Raw genomic sequence first — 25,365 nt, forward strand, 5'->3', positions numbered from 1 at the left:
CTGAGGTGCACCCATGACCAGCTCTGAAACCAGATTGCATAGTGGAGAAGGTACGGTGGGATTCGAAATGGTCGGTGATCTGTTTGTTAACTTAGCCTATCGAAGACCTTAGAAAGGCAGGGTAGGATAGATATCGGTCTATAGCAGTTTGGGTCAAGAGTGTCCCCCCCTTTGAAGAGGGGGATGACCGCAGCTGCTTTCCAATCTTTGGGAATCTCAGAAGACACGAAAGAGCGGTTGAACAGGCTAGTAATAGGGGTTGCAACAATTTTGGCAGATCATTTTAGAAAGAAAGGGTCCAGATTGTCTAGCCCGGCTGATTTGTGGGGGTCCAGATTTTGTAGCGCTTTCAGAACATCAGCTGACTGGATTTGGTAGGAGAAATGGCGAAGGCTTGGGCGACTTACTGTGGGGGGTGCAGTGCTGTTGACCGGGGTAGGGGTAGCCAGGTGGAAAGCATGGCCAGCCGTAGAAAAATGCTTATTGAAATTCTCAATTAAAGTGGATTTATCGGTGGTGACAGTTTCCTATCCTCAGTGCAGTGGGCAGCTGGGAGGAGGTGCTCTTATTCTCCATGGACTTCAATGTCCCAGAACTTTGAGTTTGTGTTGCAGGAAGCAAATTTCTGTTTGAAAAAGCTAGCCTTGGCTTTTCTAACTGCCTGTGTATATTGGTTTCTAACTTCCCTGAAAAGTTGCATTTCACTTTCATTTTGCAGTATAGAAAAAAACATCAATGAAACACCCAGCAGGCAGCCACAGTCCATGAACAAATAAACTGAACTACAGCAAAAGTCCGGCAATGATAAAAATAAGCTAAGATTTTATTTTGGCCACCATCACTTTTCCTTGAAGAGTCACATTTAACATGCCCATTAAAACCCAAGAAGCTAGGCACTTACATTCCAGCACTATAAGGGCTCACTAAGCATTCAGCGAGTGGAGCTGTCAATGAGCACTCACCACGCTCACAGCACTCACCGCTCATAGCACTCACCGCTCATAGCACTCACCGGGTGGTCTTTGTTGGGCAACAGCTTGTGTTCACACAATCATTGGCTGGGAATCTAAAACAGGCTTGTTTAATAGCCCAATGCACAAACACGATATTCTCCCAAAGAAACATCTAAAAGGTAGAGCACCCCACATAGGAACAATTAGGAAGAAACCACAAGAAATCTTAAAACTATACTGAACAGCAATATAAAGCAGCATGTAAACTGCTGGTCCCATGTTTCATAAGCTAAAATGAAAGAACCCAGAAATATTCCAAAACCACAAAAAGCTTTTCTCTCAAATTGTGTTCAAATTTGTTTACATCCCTGTAAGTGAGCATTTCTCCTTTGCCAAAATAATCAGGTGTGGCTTATCAAGAAGCTGATTAAAACAGCATGATCATTACACAGGTGCTGGCTGGGGACAATAAAAGGCCACTAAAATGTTGTCACACAACACCACAGATGTCTCAAGTTGAGGGAGCACGCAGTTGGAAGATAATTTCTCTACCACATGCCACCACCAATGTTTTAGTGGCCTACATTAAGCCTGTTTGGGATTCTCTGGATCGATGTGTACGACAGCGTGTTCTAGTTCCCGACAATATCAAGCAACTTCGCTCAGCCATTGAATAGGAGTGGGCCAACATTCCACAGAGCACAAACAGCCTGATCAACTATATGTGAAGGAGATATGTCGCGCTGCATGAGGCAAACGTTGGTCACACCTGATACTGACTGGTTTTCTGATCCACACCCTTACCTTTTTTTCAAGGTATCTGTGACTAACAGATGCATATCTGTATTCCCAGTCATGTGAAATCCATAGATAAGGGCTTCATTTAAATTGACTGATTTCCTTATAGAAACTCGGTTAAATCTTTGAAATGGTTGCATGTTGAGTTTCTATTTTTGTTCAGTGTAGTGGATGAAGTGGATGAACAAAATCAATATGCACGTGGTAGGTATAGTCATGTAACTGCTACACGTTAGCCTTGTAGATACACAGAAACTAAATGCCTTTTCTAAGTGAGTCACATGTGAATCAGCTTCACGGCAGGACATTCCTGTCTTGACTGATGCTTTCTAGAAACTTCTGCTCACTTCATTTGCACAAAATGGCATTTGCGTTATTCATGCAAATACCCTTGTCAGAAAAGGTATTACGCAACTGTAAAACAAATGTTGGCTGTTTCATGCTCACATGCTGACAGATCAAGTTAACAGCAGCTGTGCCTGTGGTAGAATGCATTTGATGTTTTTGTCTATTATTTGCCAATAGTCTTCCCACTGTGAACAGCAAATTGAACGAAAAGAAGTTCCTAAAACAGTTTTTGGGAGCTGACCGTAACCACAACCAGGCAGCTGGCTCGTGTTATGCAGTGCATTCAGAAAGTATTCAGACCCCTTCACTTTTTCCACATTTTATTACGTTACAGCCTCAAAATGTATTAAAAACAAATTCCCCTTACCAATCTACACACAATACCCAATAATGACAAAGCAATAAAACAATATTTTGCAAATTTATCAAAAATAAACAATAAAATAGTCTGGAGGTCCTGAGTGTTCTGGAGCAGGGCTTCATCAAAGATCTCTGTACTTTGCTCTGTTCATCTTTCCCTTAATCCTGACTAGTCGCCCAGGCCTTGCCACAGAACATACCCACAGCATGATTCTGCCACCACCATGCTTCACCGTAGGGATGCTATAGGTGATGAGCGGTGCCTGGTTTCCTCCATATGTGACACTTGGCATTCAGGCCAAAGAGTTCAGTCTTGGTTTCATCAGACCAGAGAATCTTGTTTCTTATGGTCTAAGAGTCCATTAGGTGCCCTTTGGCAAACTCCAAGCAGGCTGTCATGTGTATTTTACTGAGGAGTGGCTTCTGTCTGGCCACTCCACCAAAAAGGCCTGATTGGTAGATCGCTTCAGAGATGGGGGTCCTTATGGAAGGTTCTCCCATCTCCACAGAGGAACTCTAACTCCAATCAACTTGTAGAAACATCTCAAGGATGATCATTGGAAACACGATGCACCTGGGCTCAATTTCTAGTCTCATGGCAAAGGGTCTTAATACTTTTTTATTTGTATATATTACTTAGTAAAAATGTCTAAAAACCTGTTTTTGCTTTGTTACCATAGGGTATTGTGTGTAGATTGATGAGGAAAACCTTTTATTTAACCAATTTTGGAATAAGGCTGTAATGTAAGAAAATGTAGAATAAGTGAAGGGGTCTGAACACTTTCCGAATGCATTGTATGCTAGCTAGTAGCTACCTATTTAACCATGCTGCTGTCGCCAACATTTGATTGAATCTATTGCCATATTTAAGGATTATCCACAATGGAGACATGTTCAGAACTAGAGGTGGATCACCCTTACTCCATCATAGACTGTCTTACTGTTACTGGCTGGTTGACATCAAGCCAGAATGGGACACTCCGTAGCCCATCTAGCATGGCATAGTCAAAAGGACTGCCGAAGCACCCAAGCTAGCCAACAATGGTGATTTCCCAGAATTTGCCAGCTATTGTCTGCTGCGCTGTCTAGATAGTATTTCACAGTGCCTTCTGTATTGCTGGCACAGCACTGAGGTGACAGACAGCTGGCTGAGGACAGAAAAATCGAGCTGTTTACCACAGAATGTGTCCACATTTAGTAATTAGTCTAGTACCTGGATCGCCATGGTGGAGGACTGAGATGCAGGGAGAGCGAGCCTCGATGGGAATTCAAAGATTAATCATAAAAGATTAAGTCCATAGAAAATATTTTATAAGAATCATAATTAAGGGCCACTTGATTTGCCTTGACTGTCACTACTGAATGTAGTTGTTTGGTATCGTAATACTCTGGGTCAGAATATCATCAATATCACAATAACCTTCCCCAGCTTTGACCTACCACAGTAGTTATGTCAGTCTATTGTATATCAAACAATGTGTAGGCAGGTTGCTTAGGATTCAAACCTTCTCAAAACAGCCTAATTAATACTCAAAGGTGCTCCCACAATGTGATTTGTACTGCATACAAGATAAAGTATTGGATTCTTTAGGCACTACCCACACTAAGACATTATCCCATTTCACTACCTTTTCAAGCTTTCTTTTCAATTATATGAAAGCAAACTTTGATTTTAAACTTTCAGGACCATCAGGCTTGATTGACTGAGCAGTTTTGTCTTGTAGTAATTTAATTTCAATAGTAGTAATTTAATTTCACCTCTTTGCAGAATGAGCACAGAGGGGCTATTTCTGGCTGCCCTCCTGTTAACCCTGTAGCATAAGGGAGTGTGGATAATTGTGTACTCTTCACTGATTTGGCAGGCGGCAGGGTGGGCAGGACTGCTCTGTTGTCTTGGCACACACTATCAACTGCGGACAATGTGGCTGGATCCTCAGCAGGGCAGCGATGCTTTGAAAAAGCAACAAACTAGGGGCGAGGCCTTGGATTGACCAATTAAAGCGTTACAACACCCACTGGTTATGACCTTCAACTCTCATTACCGTCATTAACACACACAGCTGTGCAAAACACCTCTGTGTAGCATTCAACATGATTTATACATGTGAACATAGTACTATATCAGCCACATACGGTAACTATCACTCCCCCACCCCCAAAAAAAGAGGACAAACAGGCAAACATCAAAGAGCATTTAACATCAACATTCTACTTTACATAATCGCCTGCATTTGTGTCCACATCAAGCTGATCCTAGCTCGATTGGTTGCCGAGTCGCCGCTCTCATCCAATTGCAAGTCTCACTCCATGCCACACCCATCTGAAATATTTCAGGGCATGCCACATGTTATTGTTTTCACATGAGTGAGTACCCACATGACTGGGGCATGCTGTGCCAGGCAGCACTGTGGCCTGGAGCTTTAGCGCTGGTGTAGACAAAGAGGCCATTTTAGCTGTCTGGATCCTTTTCCAGGGGCCTCGTTTAGGCTTGTGACTGTTTGCGGGCTAGGCTCCACAGAAGCAGCCGGAGCATTGTTGGACTGGTCTTTATTTCGCTCTCCCCTCCTTTGCCCCTCTTACCTCAAAATGCACAGCTTGTTTATTTTCATAACCCTGCTGACTTGTTGGTGTTGAAGCATGGTAAACTGGAGGGCATTTTATAAAGAAGGATTCTATGACCTTAGCCAGCTAATTTTGGGGAATATTTTTGAAACAACCATATTTTCTTAGTCGGTACAGAACGTAAAATACAGTACAACCCTGGTCTATTTTTCTGGCTGAAAGCAACACAAATACAGACATTAAAAAATAACATGTCCAGGCAAAGATGATTATGTAAAACAGACAGTAGTAACATACTGTACAGTAGAGAGTGTACTGTACGTCTGTATTGCTCTTTCACATGATGTAAACAGTCTTCAGCCAGAATGAGCCAAGCACTTAAAGGGCTGAAGTTACTGTAGTTACTGTATTTATGACCAGTTAGAAATCAGGTGTCTCTGAGTACTCACACTCCTTCATCATACCCATGTCCACGCAGCATTTGAGCCGGCAGGCCTGGCAGTGGCGCCGGTTGTCCTTGGTGATGGAGCAGCTGCCGTTGAAGGGGCAGGTGAAACTGGCCTTCCGCTTCATGCTGCGTCTGGTGGGGGCAGATAGAGACAAAGCTGGCTCACTAGCACATTAAAAGAGGAAGATGCATTAAAACCGTGCTGCTAATATTGCTATTTTACAGGAAATGGAAGGCAGGCGGGATTATTACGCAACTGGGTTACACTACCCCCCCCTCACAGTAAAAACAAACATTTCATGAGCAGTCACATAGTGTTCCATTCGAACAGAAAAACAGCCTTGACATACAGCAAGCACCTGAGGCACAAACTATTTCTAAACTAACACACAAACATGATAGATAAAACAGACAGATCAGTAGAGCACTAGAGTCCCTCTTGTTCCCCCCCAAACACACACAGGGTTTTCAAAGGGTGTCTGATGCCCTTTCTCCCAAATAGTTAACAAATTAAGCATGGCAGACATGAGAGGACCACTGACTAAGAGTTTTGTTTAATAAGAACATGATGTCTGAGAAAGACACAGCCTGGCATTTTCTCCTTTCCTGTCGGCACTTTCTGTAATCCACATACATCAGTTATATTTTCCCAAGCTGCGTCAAGTAGTCTTGACGGTATTATGATGAAACTATTTGGGGTGCTTTCTGCTTCCATCACTATGAACTCTGTAGGTACAACCCCTATAGGTTTTTAGATGTTAAGACATTTTCTTCATGTTTAAAAACAAATGGGAACGAAAAGAATCAAAGGGGAACAGCTCAGCTTTAAATTCAGCGGGAATAGCTTGTCTATGGCAGACAATTGTCCCTTTACTTGTAAGATATACAGGTGTTGGAAGCACAGTCTATTTGGAAAGTATTCAGAACCCTTCACATTTTTTTCTGTTATAGCCTTATTTTAAAAATCTATTTCAGAATGAGGCTGAAACGTAACAAAATGTGGAAAAAGTGAAGAGGATATGAATACTTTTCGAATGCACTGTAAGTGTCGATATGACAGCAGTCAAAAATAGTCAATCGTCAGGTCGTGCTTGTGTGCATCTTCATGCAATGGAATCGGTTGGATTTCATTTAGCGGTTATTCCTTGTCCTAACAGTTGATTTTTTTTTTTTAATTTTCACTTGCTTGAAACACTGACATACCTTTGTCAGTACAGCATAATAGTCTCAGGTTCTCTATCGTCCATGGTGACCCTTCTCCCCTTGCCAACGTAAAGTTCCACAAGCCTCATCACCACATTCTCCGACACTCACTCACCTGCTGCCCATGGTGGATATTTTCCCAGATTTTAAAAGGTGTTCAGCATGTACAATTACGCACGCTTTCTCAGGGAAATATGTGATTGGAATATGTTCCGGGATTCAGCTGATGGCATTGAGGAGTTTACCTCATCAGTCACAGGCTTCACAGTGACTGCATGTACATATCCCAACCAGAAGCCATGGAGTACAGGCAGCACTGAGCTAAAGGCTAGAGCTACTGCTTTCAAGGAGCGAGACACTAATCCAGACGCTTATAAGAAATCCTTCTACCCACTCAGAGACAAACCATCAAACTGGCTAAGTGTCAATACAGGATTAAGATTGAATCCAACTACATCAGCTCTGACGCTCGTTGGATGAGGCAGGGCTTGCAAACTATCCCGGATTATAAAGGGAAACCCAGCCGTGAGCTGCTCAGTGAAGCGACCCTACCAGACGAGCTAAATGCCTACTATACTGACTTTGTAGCAAGCAACACTGAACCATTCATGAGAGCACCAGCTATTCCGGACGACTGTGTGATCACACTCTCCGTAGCCAATGTAAGACCTTTAAAACAGATTAACATTCACAAGGGCAGATGGATTACCAGGACGCGTAGTAGCAAAGTTCTACACTGACATTTTCAACCTCTCCCTTACTCAGTCTGTAATAACTACATGTTTCAGGCAGATTACCATAGTCTGTGTCGTCAAGAAATGACTACTGCCCCGTAGCATTCACGTTTGTAGCCAAGAAATGCTTTGAAAGGCTGGTGATGGCTTACAACACCATCATCCCAGAAATATTGGACCCACTTCAATTTGCATACCGCACAGATCACACAATCTCTATTGTACTCCACACTGCCCACTCCACAGTGACAACAGCACAGCGTTCAACACCATAGTATACACAAAGCTCATCACTAGGCTAAGGACCCTGGAACTTAACACTTCCCTCTGCAACCATATCCTGGACTTCCTGAAGGACACCCCCCAGATGGTGAGGGTCAGCAACAATATATCTGTCACGCTGACCCTCAACACTGGGGCCCCTTCAAGGGTGCGTGCTCAGTCCCCTCTTGTATTCCTGTTCACCCACAACTTCGTGGCCGCTCACGACTCCAAGACCATCATTAAGTTTGCAAATGGCGCGACGCTGGTAGGCCAGATCACCGACGACAATGAGACAGCCTACAGGAAGTAGGTCAGAGACCTGGCAGTGTGGTGCCAGGACAACAACAACCTCTCCCTCAATGTGAGCAAGACTAAGGAACTGATTGTGGACTACAGGAAAAGGAGGGCTGAGAATGCACCCCACTCACGTCGACGGGGCTGTAATGGACAGGGTCGAGAGCTTCAATTTCCTTGGTGTCCACATCACCAAGGACATATCCTGGTCCAAAAACACCAACAGTTGTAAAGAGGGCACAACATTGCCTCTTCCCCCTCAGGAAGCTGAAAAGATTTGGTATGGGCACTCAGATCCTCAAAAAGTTCTACACCATCGAGAGCATCCTGATTGGTTGCATCACTGCTTGGTATGACAACTGCTCGGCATCCAACCACAAGGCACTACAGAGGGTAGTGCGTACAGCCCTACCATCCAGGACCTATATACCAGGCGGTAGGGCTGGGCAACATGGCCAAAATATATCAGGGTATTTTTTTTTTATAAATAAAAATTGAGCGGTGTGACTATTTTATGTTTTTGAATAATAAAAGTTCTAAATATGCTTTATGAGTAGTGAATGACCCTAGGACGGCAACACATGAATTCTAAGTGGCTTTAAAAGGTGCTTTCTCCATTCTGATTGTTTTATACTGCTCAGTTAAAAAATATTTCATCCATTTCTGCATTTCCTGCACTCATTAGATATAATTTCCACACTGCCACGTAGGGCTGCACGATATGTGCAAACAATCTAGACCTTATTTTTAACCAAATTGTGATTTAGAGCAAAACACCTGGGTGAACTGTTGAAATCATGGAAATAGAAAGATTACTTTAATTCTATAGCTAGTAAATAAGTGGGCACTTTGAATAGTGTTGTTTGACATGACAATGAATTAAATTTCCAGGGGAAATTGTGGCAGGGTAGGAACCAAAGTGTTGATAAGTGTTTGCAGGGGGACCCTATAATCTTACATTGAATGTTTTCTAGTAGCTACTTAAAAGTTGTTAACATTTTCTTGCTTTGAGTATTCCCTCTTTGATTTAGAAGATACTGTTACACAAACATGCTGATTTAGGTCTACATCACTGGTATTATCTGGCTGTATAGCTAATTATGTTTGCGCTGAATCAATACATTTATTAGCTAGCTATTAGCGGCTGACAAGATTTAGGCCCAACTTGCTTAGAAAATACAGTATAAACCAGCAGTTTGCAGATTTAAGAAACACAAACAGTGTAATTATAGAACACTAGTGGATTTATATTAAGAAGAAAAGTGAAAACAGCATTGTTGTCAACATTGTTGCATGTGCTGCATTGGCAACAATTGTGCTCCTTGAGTGACAGGGGGCGGGGTCTGTGTGAAAAGCGGCAGAGACCCACAGCGAGAGACCGAGAGAAAGAGGCAGAGAGAGGAAGTAGCGAAGTAGACTATGAAAATGGACGGTGTATCACATTTAACAAACCAAACATTAAAATACAGTTCTAAATGTAAAGTAAAACCCGTCCGTGCATCAATACTGGTCTTTGGTAAAATAATGCCCTACCAGGCGGTGTCAGGGAAGGCCCTACAAATTGTCAAATGACTCCAGCCACCCAAGCTATAGATTGTTCTCTCTGCAAGCAGTACCGGAGCACATAGTCTAGGACCAAAAGGCTCCTTAATTAAAGTCATAAGGCTGCTGAACAGTTAATCAAATGGCTGCTCAGAATATTTGCATTGACCCCTTTTATTATGTTTTTGCACCGACTCTCTTGCACAGGCTCGATGTACACTCACTGGACTCTAACCACACACTCACACATGATACACTCCCCCACACAAGCAGTTTGTTAATCATCTCTGCATATAGTCACTTTACCCCTACATATTGCCTCAATTACCTCGACTAACCCGTACCCTTGCACTTAGACTATGTACTTGTATATAGCCTTGTTATTGTATGACCATTTACCCTTTAGTTTATTTAGCACATTGTTCTTACTTTTTTAAACTGCATTGTTGGTTAAGCAAGCATTTCACGGTTAGGTTATATTTGGCGCATGTGACAAATAAATGTTACCTGTATCCTACTCCAAGTAGGCCAGAGTAGATCGATAAAACTGCTTTGATGAACTGATTTAGGGTACATACCATTTTAAGATTACAATTAGAATGGATGAATACAGTATCATAAAAAAATATATATTTAAGCTTTAACTAGGCAAGTCAGTTAAGAACAAATAATTATTTACAATGCCTTAGACCACTGCGTCACTCAGTAGCCATGGTCATTCCGGTTCTTCATTCACAATTAATGATTTGATACTTTAGTCTGTTATATGCCCACCTAAAACTGGTTCTAACTCCAGTTCTGCTTGTGATATTAAGATTCTAACACCGACAGTGTTACATAAACGTATTCAGGAAAAGTCAAGGATGGAGGGGGGCATGACTTTAAAAATGGCAGACATTTCTTCAAAATCATGAGCAGTGAAAATGACTGCTTTAGCGGTTCTAGTGTCAAACAAAAAAAACACCAGTTTACACAATCTTTAAAAAGATAAAGGATTTCAGATAATAAGCGTTCATGTGGACAAGCAGCATTAGTGGAGTTGTTTTGGCTTGGCTCTCAGAGTATCAATCACTTGTCAATTATTTTTGTGCGTTTCAAAACTGGCTAATAGGCTACCTTTTTAATTCCTGGATAATGTGGTCTGTCTTCCTATGTGTGGGAAGTACAGGGCATGATTGATTCATTTAAAGGCCTAAAGTGAATGTAGCAATCATAGATTGACATACGAGGTCGACCGATTATGATTTTAACGCAGATACCTATTGGAGGACCAATAAAAGCCGATAGCGATTAAATCGGCCGATTTTTATTTATTTGTAATAATGACAATCACAACAATACTGAATGAACACTTATTTTAACTTAATATAATACATCAATAAAAACCTATTTAGCCTCAAATAAATAATGAAAGATGTTCAATTTGGTTTAAATAATGCAAAAACAAAGTGTTGGAGAAGAATGTAAAAGCAAAATATGTGCCATGTAAAAAAGTTCCTTGCTCAGAACATATGAAAGCTGGTGGTTCCTTTTAACATGAGACTTCAATATTCCAAGGTAAGAGGTTTTAGGTTGTAGTTAATATAGTATTTATAGGACTATTTCTCGCTATACCATTTGTATTTCATATACCTTTGACTATTGGATGTTCTTATAGGCACTATAGTATTGCCAGTGTAACAGTATAGCTTCCTTCCCTCTCCTCGCTCCTACCTGGGCTCAAACCAGGAACACATCGACAACAGCCACACTCAAAGCAACGTTACCCATCGCTCCACAAAAGCCGCTGCCCTTGCAGAGCAAGGAGAATAACCACTCCAAGTCTCAGAGCGAGTGACGTTTGAAACGCTATTAGAGCACACCCAGCTAACTAGCTAGCCATTTCACATCAGTTACACCAGCCATTAGGCTGATAGGCTTGAAGTCATAAACAGCGCTGTGCTTGCGAAGAGCTGCTGGCAAAACGCATGAAATTGCTGTTTGAATGAATGCTTACGAGCCTGCTGCTGCCTACCATCGCTCAGTCAGACTTAATTATAACATAACACACAGAAATACGAGCCTTTGGTCATTAATATTGTCGAATCCAGAAACTATAATTTCGAAAACAAAGCGTTTATTATTTCAGTTAAATACGGAACCGTTGGGTATTTTAATCTAAATGGGTGGCATCTAAAGTCTAAATATTCTTGTTACATTGCACAACCTTCAATGTTCTCATAATAACGTAAAATTCTGGCAAATTAGTTCGCAATGAGCCAGGCTGCCCAAACTGTTGCATGTACCCTGACTCTGCGTGCAATGAACGCAAGAGAAATGACACAATTTCACCTGGTTAATATTGCCTGCTAACCTGGATTTCTTTTAGCTAAATATTCAGGTTTAAAAATATATATACTTCTGTGTATTGATTTTAAGAAAGGCATTGGTGTTTATGGTTAGGTACAGTCGTCCAACGATTGTGCTTTTTTCGCAATTGCGCTTTTGTTAAATCATCCCCCAGCATTGCATTGATTATATGGAACGCAGGACACGCTAGATAAACTAGTAATATCATCAACCATGTGTAGTTATAACTAGTGATTATGATTGATTGAATCCCCCGAGCTGACAAGGTGAAAATCTGTCATTCTGCCCCTGAACGAGGCAGTTAACCCACCGTTCCTAGGCTGTCATTGTAAATAAGAATGTGTTCTTAACTGACTTGCCTAGTTAAATAAAAGGTATAAAAATAATAATAAAATAAAAATCGACGCCCAAAAATACCGATTTCCGATTGTTATGAAAACTTGAAAATCGGCCATTCCGATTAAATCGGTCGACCTCTAACATACACCCACTTTTACCCCCCACATTTTGTTACAGCTTTATTCTAAAATGTATTAAATACACATTTTCCCCCCTCAATCTACACACAATACCCCATAATGACAAAGCGAAAACGTTTATTTATTTATTTTTATGTTTGCAGGTTTTTACAAATATCTTATTTACAAATGTATTCAGACCGTTTGCTATGAAGCTGAGCTCAGGTACATCCTGTTTCCATTGATCATCCTTTTTTTTTTTCTTCATATAATAGGTTTATTATTTTCCAATAAAAAAAATCTAATAAAAAAAGACAGCAATACTAACAATGACATTCATTGTACTGTTGAATGGGATGGCCAATTTAGAGGACAAAACAAAACTTAACTCACACATAATAAAATCCTATTAGGTGGTACATGTATTAGAAGACAGCATATAGTCATTACAAGCAGTGTAGTTAAGCCAAAAATAGATATTGAGTGGAGTACAGCACAGAGGAGCAGCAGATCGTCAACCCAGTTATGAAGCGGGACTAGACCATTTATCCAGTATCGGCTGCCATATTTTGTAGAACATTGGACTTCTATTGGAAGTATTGTATCAAATCTTTTCCATATGTATTACATTCCATAAATCCCGTAACCACATTTCAAAAGGTAGGTACAGTCTCCAATTTCCAAAATTGCAATATGAGCCTTTTGGCTAATAGAGTACAAAGAGAGACAGGTTTCCCTTCCTGGTTATTCCCATCAGCTGTACCAAACAGAACGATTAATGGGTCTGGGGGTAGAACTCTATCAAAGGCTCTAGATAAGTAATCAAAAATGAGAGCCCAGTAAACATGTAACTTAGGACATGTCCAGAATAAGTGGGTCAACGTCCCCTCGTCCTGCTTGCACCTCTCACAGTGGTGAGATGTCCGGGAATATTTTATGCAGTTTTACTTTTGAGTAATGTAACCTGTGTATCACCTTAAACTGTACAAGGTTGTGTCTGGCATTCACTGAACTGTGGTTTATATTCCTGAGACCTTCTACCCAGTCCTCATCTGAGATTTCTGAACCAAGTTCTTGTTCCCAAGCCCTTTTAATGGTGTCTGTGGATACCTCTATGTGGGCCTGTAGCACATCATACAGTCTAGAGACCGACCCTTTTGAATGGGGTTTGACAAGGATCAAGCTATCTAATGTAGGACTATTTGGCTTCATGCCATTCTGTGGGATATGTATCCTTACAAAATTCCTGATTTGGAGGTATCTGAAAAAATGTGTTGTTGGCATGTTGAACTTTCCCTGTAATTGTTGAAATGAAGTTAACTGACCATCTATGTATAGATTACCAATTGTTGTGAGCCCCTTCTCCCTCCACTGTGAAAACACCACATCATCCAATGCAGGGTAGAAAGCATGATTCAGGCAAATCGTGCTGACAATGTATACAGTGGGTATGTTAAGAAAATATCTAATCTGTTTCCAGATCCTAAGCATGTGACAAATGACTGGGTTAGAGTCATAAGTGGATTTTTTCACATATGATGAGCTATTAACAAGTGCAGGGAGTGAGGAACGTTGACAGGAGGCCTGCTCAATCAAAAGCCATGAAGGCATATCCTTCTGTCTCATCGCAGGTAAACTTTCCCTCCAGAAAGACACTATGTTCAGATTAGCAGCCCAATAATACAGTTTAAAGTGAGGAAGGCCAAAGCCCCCCTCTATCTTGTACTTGCATAAATGCTTCTTTGAAATTCTGGCTGCCTTGTTATCCCATAAAAATTGAGTTACTATTGAATTCAGTTTCTTAAAATAGCTTTGTGGTATGAAATTGGGTAGACATTGGAAGAGGTAAAGAAACCTGGGTAGGACAACCATTTTTATAGCGTTTATTCGACCAACCAAGGAGATAGGCAGAGTTTTCCAAAAATCTATATTTTGTTTAAGCTGATGTATTTTCATGTCCCAATTCGTTTTCAATAGCTGATCAAGGTCTCGTTACTACAATACCAAGGCTTCTGAACTTGTCCATCACTGTTCTAAACGGGGTAGATTACAGAAATTGCATATCCACAGGCCGTGATACTGGCATCAACTCACTTTTTTTGCCAGTTTATCTTGTAGCTAGAGAAGGAGCCAAATGTGTTTATCAAGATAAGTAAGGGTGGAATAGAAGTTTTAGGCTTGGACAAAAACAAAAGAACATTGTCTGCATATAGGGAAATATTGTGCTGCGTGTCCTTTATTTTAACAGTAGCTATATCGGCACATGCCCGAATGCGAGTAGCAAGGGGTTCCATGGCTATAGCGAAGAGAGCAGGTGAAATAAGGCACCCCTGTCGGCACCCCTTGAACAAGCGGAATGACTGCGACATTTCTTGATTGGTTACCACGGATGCCATTGGGTGTGCATAAATAATTCTTATCCAATTAATAAATTCCTTTCCAAACCTGAAGTGCTCCAGAACTGACATCATATACTTCCACTCAATCCGATCAAACCCCTTCTCTGCATCAAGAGCTATTACCACTGCCTCAACCTTATGATCAGGATACATTACATTGAAAAGGCATCTCAAATTGTAGTATATACAGCGGGGCAAAAAAGTATTTAGTCAGGCACGAATTGTGCAAGTTCTCCCACTTAAAAAGATGAGGCCTGTAATTTTCATTTTAGGTACACTTCACCTATGACAGACAAAATGAGGGGGGGGGGGAAATCCAGAAAATCACATGGTAGGATTTTTTATGAATTTATTTGCAAATTATGGTGGAAAATAAGTATTTGGTCACCTACAAACAAGCAAGATTTCTGGCTCTCACAGACCTGTAACATCTTCTTTAAGAGGCTCATCTGTCCTCCACTCGTTACCTGTATTAATGGCACCTGTTTGAACTTGTTATCAGTTATAAAAGACACCTGGCCACAACCTCAAACAGGTCACACTCTAATCTCCACTATGGCCAAGACCAAAGAGCTGTCAAAGGACACCAGAAACAAAATTGTAGACCTGCACCAGGCTGGGAAGACTGAATCTGCAATAGGTAAGCAGCTTGGTTTGAAGAAATCAACTGTGGGAGCAATTATTAGGAAATGGAAGACATACAGGACCACAGATAATCTCCCTCGATCTGAGGCTCCACGCAAGATCTCATCCCATTGGGTCAAAATGATCACAAGAACGGTGAGCAAAAATCCGAGAACCACACGGGGGGACCTAGTGAATGACCTGCAAAGAGCTGGGACCAAAGTAACAAAGCCTACCATCAGAAACACACTACGCCGCAAGGGACTCAAATCCTGCAGTGCCAGACGTGTCCCCCTGCTTTTAAGCCAGTTCATGTCCAGGCCCGTCTGAAGTTTGCTAGAGAGCATTTGGATGATCCAGAAGAAGATTGGGAGAATGAAACAAAAATATAACTTTTTGGTAAAAACTCAACTCGTCGTGTTTGGAGGACAAAGAATGCTGAGTTGCATCCAAAGAACACCATACCGACTGTGAAGCATGGGGGTGGAAACATCATGCTTTGGGGCTGTTTTTATGCAAAGGGACCAGGACGACTGATCCGTGTAAAGGAAAGAATGAATGGGGCCATGTATCGTGAGATTGGGTGAAAACCTCCTTCCATCAGCAAGGGCATTGAAGATGAAACATGGCTGGGTCTTTCAGCATGACAATGATCCCAAACACACCGCCCGGGCAACGAAGGAGTGGCTTCGTAAGAAGCATTTCAAGGTCCTGTAGTGGCCTAGCCAGTCTCCAGGTCTCAACCCCATAGAAAATCTTTGGAGGGAGTTGAAAGTCAGTGTTGCCCAGCAACAGCCCCAAAACATCACTGCTCTAGAGGAGATCTGCATGGAGGAATGGGCCAAAATAGCAGCAACAGTGTGTGAAAACCTTGTGAAGACTTACAGAAAACGTTTGTCATTGCCAACAAAGGGTATATAAACAAAGTATTGAGATGAACTTCTGTTATTGACCAAATACTTATTTTCCACCATAATTTGCAAATAAATTCATTAAAAATCCTACGATGTGATTTTCTGGATTTTTTTTCTAATTTTGTCTGTCATAGTTGAAGTGTACCTATGATGAAAATTACAGGCCTCTCATCTCTTTAAGTGGGAGAACTTGCACAATTGGTGACTGACTAAATACTTTTTTGCCCCACTGTAAGTCCCAATTTCTGATCTTCCAATCAAAAAGACATAGGCCGGAAATTCAAACACATTCCTGGCCTGTATTTGGTCATTTAGCCGGCTGACACAGCCGTTCTGTATCCTCAGCCAGGGAGCTTGCTTGTCAAGAACAGATCGGCCTCTTTTGGGTTGTCAAACGTACGTGTTGATCCTTTGACTGTCACCTTAAAACGGGCTGGGAAGAGGAATCCATATCAGATGTTGGCCGCCCTGCATTTGTTGCGTACCTCATCATACTCTTTCCGTTGGTCCCTCACCTCCAAGGTAAGATCTGGGTAGAAAGACACCCTGGCTCCATTGTAGTTAAGGGGGAACTTTTGACTAGCCAGCTTGAGGATGATATCCCTGGTCTGGGGATAGTGCAGCCGTACAATTAATGGCCTTGGTGGCCCGCCCTTGGCCGGCTTCGTTGCCTGAGATCTGTGTGCGCGGTTGATCAGGATGGCCGTTTTGAAGTGTTCACTCACCAGCAATGCCTGTATCAGCTCCGAGACAAATTCAGTGGGTTTCCCTTTCTCAGTGTCCTCGTGGATCCCACATATTCGGATGTTCTGGCGTCTTGAATGCGACCCGAGCATTTCCAGTCGCGCTTTCAGGGTTTTGTTGTCATTTTTGAACATTGCGCACTGTTTCTCTATGTCCTATAGCCTGGCCTCGTGATCGACTGTCGTCCGCTCAACCTCATGCACCATTCCTTTAGTTTCTTTCACAGTTTCAGCCAAAGTCCCAATACTCTGAGATATCAGCCAACCTTGTGTCCACCTTCTTGCTTAGTGAGTTTATGGCAGCCAGTATGTCACTGAGTAGGCTCTGTGGGGAACTCTTGGAAGCTAGGCTCTTCTGCTAACTCCTCGTGGGTCGGCGACGTTAAAATTGGTTCGTTGTCCATCTCATTCAAATGATCTTGTTTTAGCGCCCCCTTTTTTGGTGACTTTTCCCTTTGTCATATTCGTTAGGTCGTGAGAGGTTAAGATGAATACTAATTTGTTTCAAAATAGAGCAGAGCTCTAGCAAAGCACGCTCTCTAGCTCCCCCCTACCCACTGATTCTTGACAAACAACTTATAAATGCCTCATGAGCTTGATTCAAATTCTGCACACAATGACAACCCAAAGTATAGCTATTTTGGGGGTTTTTGTTTGTAAACGATGCAATTGTAAACAAACACTGTGCGGCCTCAAAACATGGTTAAAACTATAATGTTGATTTCATGAAAGGTCAGAACTTGCATCGATAGCTCGGTCTATGGAAATTTGAGTGGTTACATATCTCCAGCCACATCCCTCAGATAATTGTCCAAACAGTGTGAATTGTTCAAACTGTATAAGCCCTGGAGCTTCTTCACTACATCATGTTCATTAGGCCAAAACAATGGACAATTTGCGTTTCTTATTAGACAAGTCCAGGTAGTCCTTCCCAGTGTTCATCTGTTTGGTGCCTAATGAACACAACCCTGGACCACCCTTCCTGCTCCACCATTCCTAGTATGCCCTGTCCTGGTCAGTACCCACCTGAAGAAGCCCTTGCAGCCCTCGCAGGTCATGGCGTTGAAGTGGAAGCCGGTGGCCTTGTCGCCGCAGACGCCACAGATGCGCGGCATGTTGCGGTTGAACTCATCCGGCCCGACCACTGAGATGCTCACAGCCATGGGCTCCATCACTGCAACGAGAGAGGAGAGAGAGTAGTTGGTGATCAGTGGTCTGGCACAGGTCTTTGTCCTTCCCACGTGTATCAGACAGGTTGCATTTGTTGCATCTAATTTTATAGGGACAGGTGTTGGAGAAATTAGCATAAGACAAAAAGAACACCCCCATGATTCTGCCCGTTATTGGCTATGTAGTGAGTCAATACAAACACACCATTTGGCCCTGTCAATGAAAAAAACAACAGTGAAGTAATGCACACCAGAGGTAACACGCCTGAAGCCTTTTCAATCTCACTCTGCCTCATTTCCTTTGACAGCTAAAGACCCTCTGGCATCGTCTGGACAGACCAGAGCAGAATAAATTATATCTTAGTTGCAGCGATTGAAATTAAGTACTGAAGGGCAGTTCTCCTGTCGGACAAGTCAGGAGTATTTTTGGGTTGCCCAATGATTATGATCACTTGCCCGAAAATGTTCTATTTAGTGCCTTTCACCTACATGTACAGTCCATTCAGAAAGTATTCAGACACCTAGACTTTCCACACATTTTGTTATGTTACAGCCTTATTCTAAATTGGATTCAATCGTTTTTCCCCCCTTCACCAATCTGCACACAATACCCCATAATGACAAAGCAAAAACAGATTTAAAAAAACATTTTGCAAACATATATATTACAAAAAAAACAGAAATATTACATTTACATAAGTATTCAGACCCTTAACATTCAGTAGTTTGTTTAAGCACCTTTGGAAGCGATTACAGCCTCGAGGCTTTTTGGGTATGACTTGGCACACCTGTATTTGGAGAGTTTCTCCCATTTTTCTGCAGATCCTCTCAAGCTCTGTCAGATCAGATGGGGAGTATTGCTGCACAGCTATTTTCAGGACTCTCCAGAGATGTTTGATCGGGGTCTGGCTGAGCCACTCGAGGACATTGAGACTTGTCCCGAAGCCACTCCCGATTTCTCAACCAGGTTCATGGGGTAGTCACCTGGAATGCATTTCAATTAACAGGTGTGCCTTGTTAAAAGTTAATTTGTGGAATTTCTTTCCTTCTTAATTAATATATATATTTTTTTTTTTTTTTTGGGGGTTCAATAATGCCAATGTGGGGGTGTTGATTGATAGACATAGCTAAATCAAAATCAGAACTACCACAGGCCATAACATTATTCATCATTGTACTAGAGAAACCAACAAGGGTTAGCCAAGATTTGAATAATTTAACAGCTGTTATCCATTTCTGCTGACAAAGGCACTGGTTGGTTGGAGCATCTAGTGTGTTTGTCCATGGTTCACGACAGGGCAAGAGCAGAAAAACAAGTTGTTTTTCCATTAAATAGTGATGATTGCACACTTAGCAAGAAGCTGAAAACAATGTATACAGACAAGGGAGCCTCCATTTCTGGAAGGAAACATCAGGTTGTTGCTTGACTGGCTAAGAGTTGCATAAAGATCAATGCCTAATAAAAAGGCCAGGCTGCCCCAACGCTAGACAAGTCGCACATTGCCAGTCTCACGTTTTTGTGCCAATCACTGAAACATGGGCTCCTGATCACCATCACACCCCAAACACAGAGACCTAAATGGAAACTAGGACTAACATTCCTAATTGTGTAGTAGTGAGCGTGCACTTTCAACATCTGTTGTATTTTGGTTTGCCTTGTAGCTTGGTCTAATTGTAATTTTGACAAGGATAGAACCAGTTGTCCCATAAAACAATTATCTCTTTGAACTCTACACAACATGGGGATAATCGCTTTCTTTCTAAACATGATCCACCCACCAACAATGCTGTGCATTGAACACAAATCTCAGTCCGGTCAATACCATTTAGGAATTGAGCAGATGCTAACAAGACCCAGTAAATAGACAGCTGTATCAACACGTGAAGCAACAATGCATGCTCTGCAAGTTCCACTGGATCGAAGCACATGTAAAACAATGGAACAAGTACACTATTAAGCTAGACTATTAAGCTACAGAAGTTTCATGTGATCTACCCAGGTCAAGGATCCGCCACCCTTGCTTCGACTGCATCCATGTCCTCGTCTGGTCAGACACACCCCCTACACTAAAGTGCTGTGACCTTCTTGTCTTTGTGAGTTCTTGCCATTACAAATCTGATGTTCCAACATAGACATATGACAGTAAAAGACTGCCTGCCTGGAGCCTCACTCAGAGAATGAAAAGGCTGGTTGCATGTCACGTTGCTGTGCAATAGACCTTGCTCCTCAGTGCCTCCGGCACAACTAATAATCAGAATGATTCATTTTGCCACCAGTCACGACACTGAAAGTGCAGATTGTTCCCATCGTCTGTCCCTCCAGACCTGAGAAACATCAACCAACCACCAGTAGCCTCCACAGAAGAGCACAGCTACAGAACATCAAATGAAAGGGAAGAAAGTGTTGACGTTATCTAACCGGGCACTCACACAGAGCAAACGACCCAGAAACCATTAAAGATGGGGGAGCCGTAGGAGAGGGGGCCATGTGAGCCGCGTTAAGTCACTGACGATGTGCCTGTGAGCCATCGCTAAGTCGGAACATTTCCCTCCATTTGTTTCCACACAAAAAGGACTGATTGTTTGGTACAAATGTACAAAACCCCTTCTAATATTATGCTTTGTATCATGTAAAGAACAAACGCCAGAGTCTGGTAATAATTTATTTAAAAAATGTTTAGGCTTCGTATTTAACTTACTGGAGCAAGTAGAGCTAAGTTCCTTGCTCAAGGGTACATACATTTTTTTTATCATCTAGTCAGTTCGGAGATCCAAACCAGCAACCTTTTGATTACTGGCCCAACGCTGTGCCACCCTGTATGAGATCGAAAAATTCCACAGATTTAAACAGGTTACACCCCTTTATGTAATTGGTTTATCCCAGTTAAGGGACGTTAGGCTAATGTTTATGCTAATGATGTCTTTGTTTGCATTAAATGGCCAATGCAGCCACTTTTATATCAATATCAAATAATTAATTGGTAACGATTATCTTACCATAATAGCTGTCCATTAAAATGGACAAAAATAGATTTTTAGCTATGACTGATTAATTTTGCTATGACTGTCTGGGAGTGGTCTGAGTGGAGAGGGGGAAACTGAAAACTAGCTGTTATTGGCAGAGAGGTTTGGATGTCTGTTATTAGTCTAAAAACCAATTTACCACCTGGTGATGTCCCCAGCCAAGCCGAAACTCCTGCCCATGCAAACAGGCTTATTAGAAGGTCCTGTGTAGATTGACTGCACCTTTAACGCAATGAGAATGTGCATGGTTTCTGCCAGGATGGGGCAAGTCCTTACAGGATCCTCGGTCTCCCCATTCAGGTAACAGGCTGTTACTACTATAGCTCTGCCATTGAGACGTTTTGCCTGTGTCAAGGTCATCTTGCTGTAGGCCAAGTAAGTTTGTTTTTCTGAGCTAAATATTTTTGTCAACTATTTTTTACATCTCTAAATGTGTAAAAACACAACTCTGGAGCCAGTCTTCATCACCTGCACTGTCAAATAAATTCCACTTATTTAGCGAATGCAGCTAACGCGCACCCCGTGGGTGCATTGCTCTGATTGGTCTGGGAGACAGCACACTAGTTACACTCTCCAAAAAACATCAGGTCAATGCACCATGTTGTGCCTCCTTGTTTTGCATGTTATCAAAGCAACAATCATAGGGGCGAAAGTGAGCTGAAGGGCCCCAACAACAACAAAAAGCAGGTGGGCATCATCCTATTCTCACTGAGGTAAGAGCAGGCGAGGGTAAGACAGGGTGAGAGGTCAGGTAAAAAAACACATGGTGGCATACGGTAGGGCTGCATGATTTACACTAAATATCTCATTGTGATTTTTTGGGGGGGGCCAGATAGTGAATTTGCAAGTTTCAAACACTTAGTAATTCCATCAGACATGGTTAAAACAAGTGTCAGGGTAGAGAACATCACTTCTAAAATGAGATCAACAAATTAATACATACTGTGCTAACTGAACACAGAACCAAATGAAACAAATCTTTTCTAACATCGTTATCGGCTGTATATTATTACTACACCTACATATTAGCAAACACTTTTGCCCCAATTTCATGGTATCCAACTTAGTCTTGTCCCATCACTGCAACTCCCATACGGACTCGGGAGAGGCAAAGGTCGATTTTCAAACACTTAGTAATACCATCAGACACGGTTAAAACACAACCCAGCCAAGCCGCACTGCTTCTTGACACAATGCCCACTTAACATGGAAGCCAGCCGCACCAATGTGTTGGAGGGAACACCATACACCTGGCGACCGTGTCAGAGTGCATTACGCCCGGCCCGCCATAGTCGTTGGTGTGCGATGGGACAAGACAATCCCTGCCGGCTAAACCCTCCCCTAATCCCGACGACGCTGGGCAAAATGGGTCTCCCGGTAGCGACCGGCTGCAACAGAGTTTGGACTCTAACCAGAATCTCTAGTGGCATAGCTAGCACTGGGATGCAGTGCCTTAGACCACTGCGCCACTCGGGAGGCCCACAAACATAATCAAAATATAGTGTGCTATTAGCGCAGCACATGAGTTTCTAAATAACCTAAGTTAATTATTTATTCAGGCAGGCATAGGCTGTAGATGGAATAGGAAGATTATGATTGTAGGCTCAATCATTATGATAATTGAAATAAATCAAAGTACCTGAAAAACATGTCATATGTAGCCTACTGATTGCAAGATGCAGCCTGTGTCCAAAACATTGTAGTCTGGTCCATTCCTTCAAAGTAGCATGTTTCAACTTCTCCCTTAATTTTGTTTCACAGCGTTGGGATGGAGACTTGCAAGGCAGCAGGAAGTAGGGTTGCTGTGGGTGTTGCAGCACCCCCTGAATTGTTTCTTCACTAAAGTCGTGCACTGGGCCGTTACTAGTCCTATATTAGCGGACCGGTATATCAGTCTGTAGCGCAGGCAAAATATTTTACTTAACCTGAAAATGTATCGGCAATCAATCAAGCACAACACTTGCATTTGGTTGACATCGGCCTGTAGCCGAAATACTGCTATTTCCAATGAAGATGCGCCCTTCATTGGCACCAAATCGACTTCTCGTTAGCACTAGCAGCACTCATGTTTCCAACACGACCAATGCCCTTTCTCTCTCACCAGCATGCGGGGACACTTGTGATTGGCCAGCATCCTCTGTGCATGTAGAGAGTGAATGAACAGAGTCTAGTAGCGCATCTCATTGGAGGAGTTACCATAGTATAGTTTTTGATGTATTAAAAGACTACGCCGAAATTGCTCTGCCATTTCCTGGTTGCTAAAATTGCAATAGTTAGCTTAATTTTAGTTTGTGAGACAAAACAAGCAGGTATAGTGTATAGAATCACTGTACCATCTAAACCGCTGTGAAATACCGAGCCCATAACCCAAAATATTGTAGTTTCCACTGATTGAAGATGGTGTACAAAACCCAAAGTATAAAATGCAAAAACTAAAGAACGGAAAGCATAGAAATAACGCACTAAGAACAGATTCTTATACGCTTCATATACTTGCTTTCAATGAGTGACATATCTATAACACATATTTCTATGTAAATTTGTTCAGGTTGCCCAAAAAGTTACATACTGCAGCTTTAACGGATTGTCAAATAAAATCACAGCCTTGTGATATGGATATTGCACATGCCAATAGTGCAATTTCGATCTGAAATAGATTCATTGTGCAGAACCTAGCATACAGGCCATGTCATCAATCCTGGGCACTTCTGGAACAGAGACATGGTTGTTTAGCCATGGGCACAGTGGGCAGGGTTCAACACATGCCCAGCTGTACAAACAGATATACTAATGAAATCACCAGGCTTCCCTAAGCAGCCCTGGATATGGGCATCTGAAACTGGATAATTTGTATTATCATCTTGCTCATACATTTTATTTAAAAAAAAATGTAAGTCTGCATTATCCCTGGGGGAAAAAAGCCCTTGCCCCAGATCCAAACTACTGGAGCCACTGAACTTTAGACCTTGTTTTCGCCATTGGCTGGAAATTACTAAGACGTTTGTGTTTTTGGCAGGCTGACAAAAGTGAGACTAGATTTGAGTAACTGGAGCATCAGCATTTGTGGGTTCGATTAGGCTCAAAATGGCTAAAAACAAAATAACTTTCTGAAACTCAAGTCTATTCTTGTTCTGAGAAATAACAAGATAACAAAATACTGCCCCCTAACACCAAGAGGTTAAAGAAGTTACAGGTCAGAAATCTTGCTTGTTTGTAGGTGACCAAATACTTATTTTCCACCATAATTTGCAAATAAATTCATAAAAAATCCTACAATGTGATTTTCAGGAATTTTTTTTCTCATTTTGTCTATCATAGTTGAAGTGTACCTATGATGAAAATTACAGGCCTCTCATCTCTGGGATAGGGGAGGGAGAACTTGCACAATTGGTGGCTGACTAAATACTTTTTTGCCCCACTGTATGTACATCCATATATTAGGATCTCTCCCTTTGATCAAGCTTTTATGACATTCCATTACATTAGCAGATAACATACATTTAAGAGCAAACTAAAAACAGAACTGTAGTCTTCATGGTCTCCAAAACTAGACAGGATGAAGTATGGTAGCTCTGTTCAGACCGGGGTCAATGTGCATCATCTGTTACCACTAACTAGATGACAGTTGGGACCACAAAATCTAATCCCCCCTCCTGTCCCACCTCCAAAATGAGCTTTCAAAAATGTGCATTCAGCCCATCCTCTATTTGCCATCCCTCATAGTTCAAAGTTCATCAGAGGAGAACAGGGGTCAGAGGATCGACACAGACATGCAAATCAGATTAGCACACAGTAAAAGACAGAGTCTCTCTCTGTGGAAATTATTGACTGAACTCTGATATCCCAGAGAAGCACAGAACACAGTTAACAAAAACAGACTGGCACCTAACCTTTAGGATTAAAACTAGCGTGAGACATGTCCAACGGTATAGCCCATTGGGCTGACAGACTATCATAGCGTGTGATAAATTGGAGGGAGATGAACTCCCCTTTAGAGCAGCAAGCCATTTTGTTACTCCTAGTAAGATTGATACGTCAGCCATCTTAGACAGGTTTGACTGACAACATTTGTGGTTCACTTAGTCCCATTCTGATAATCACCCCTAAGGGTTGACATATCAGTCCAGTCCTTTCAAGGCACTAAAATCTGATCCCTCTAGTGGTGTGGGGGCTGTGCTT

The 25,365-nt window shown here is 42.0% G+C and overlaps 1 protein-coding gene across 3 annotated transcripts in view; it reads right to left on the reverse strand.

Annotated features, from left to right (window-relative positions):
* Positions 1-25,365, reverse strand: part of LOC115102287 (vitamin D3 receptor A-like) — an 86,810-nt gene that overhangs the window by 23,884 nt on the left and 37,561 nt on the right. For all 3 annotated transcript variants that reach the window (XM_029622077.2, XM_029622079.2, XM_029622080.2), the window contains 2 exons: positions 18,020-18,167; positions 5,471-5,601 (listed from right to left, as the gene is read on the reverse strand). In XM_029622077.2, the coding sequence (XP_029477937.1) occupies positions 5,471-5,601; positions 18,020-18,165 (277 nt within the window). In that variant the 5' untranslated portion in view covers positions 18,166-18,167. The remainder of the gene's footprint in view (positions 1-5,470; positions 5,602-18,019; positions 18,168-25,365) is intronic.

This window comes from Oncorhynchus nerka, linkage group LG20, assembly GCF_034236695.1.
Source record: "Oncorhynchus nerka isolate Pitt River linkage group LG20, Oner_Uvic_2.0, whole genome shotgun sequence".
NCBI lineage: Eukaryota > Metazoa > Chordata > Actinopteri > Salmoniformes > Salmonidae > Oncorhynchus > Oncorhynchus nerka.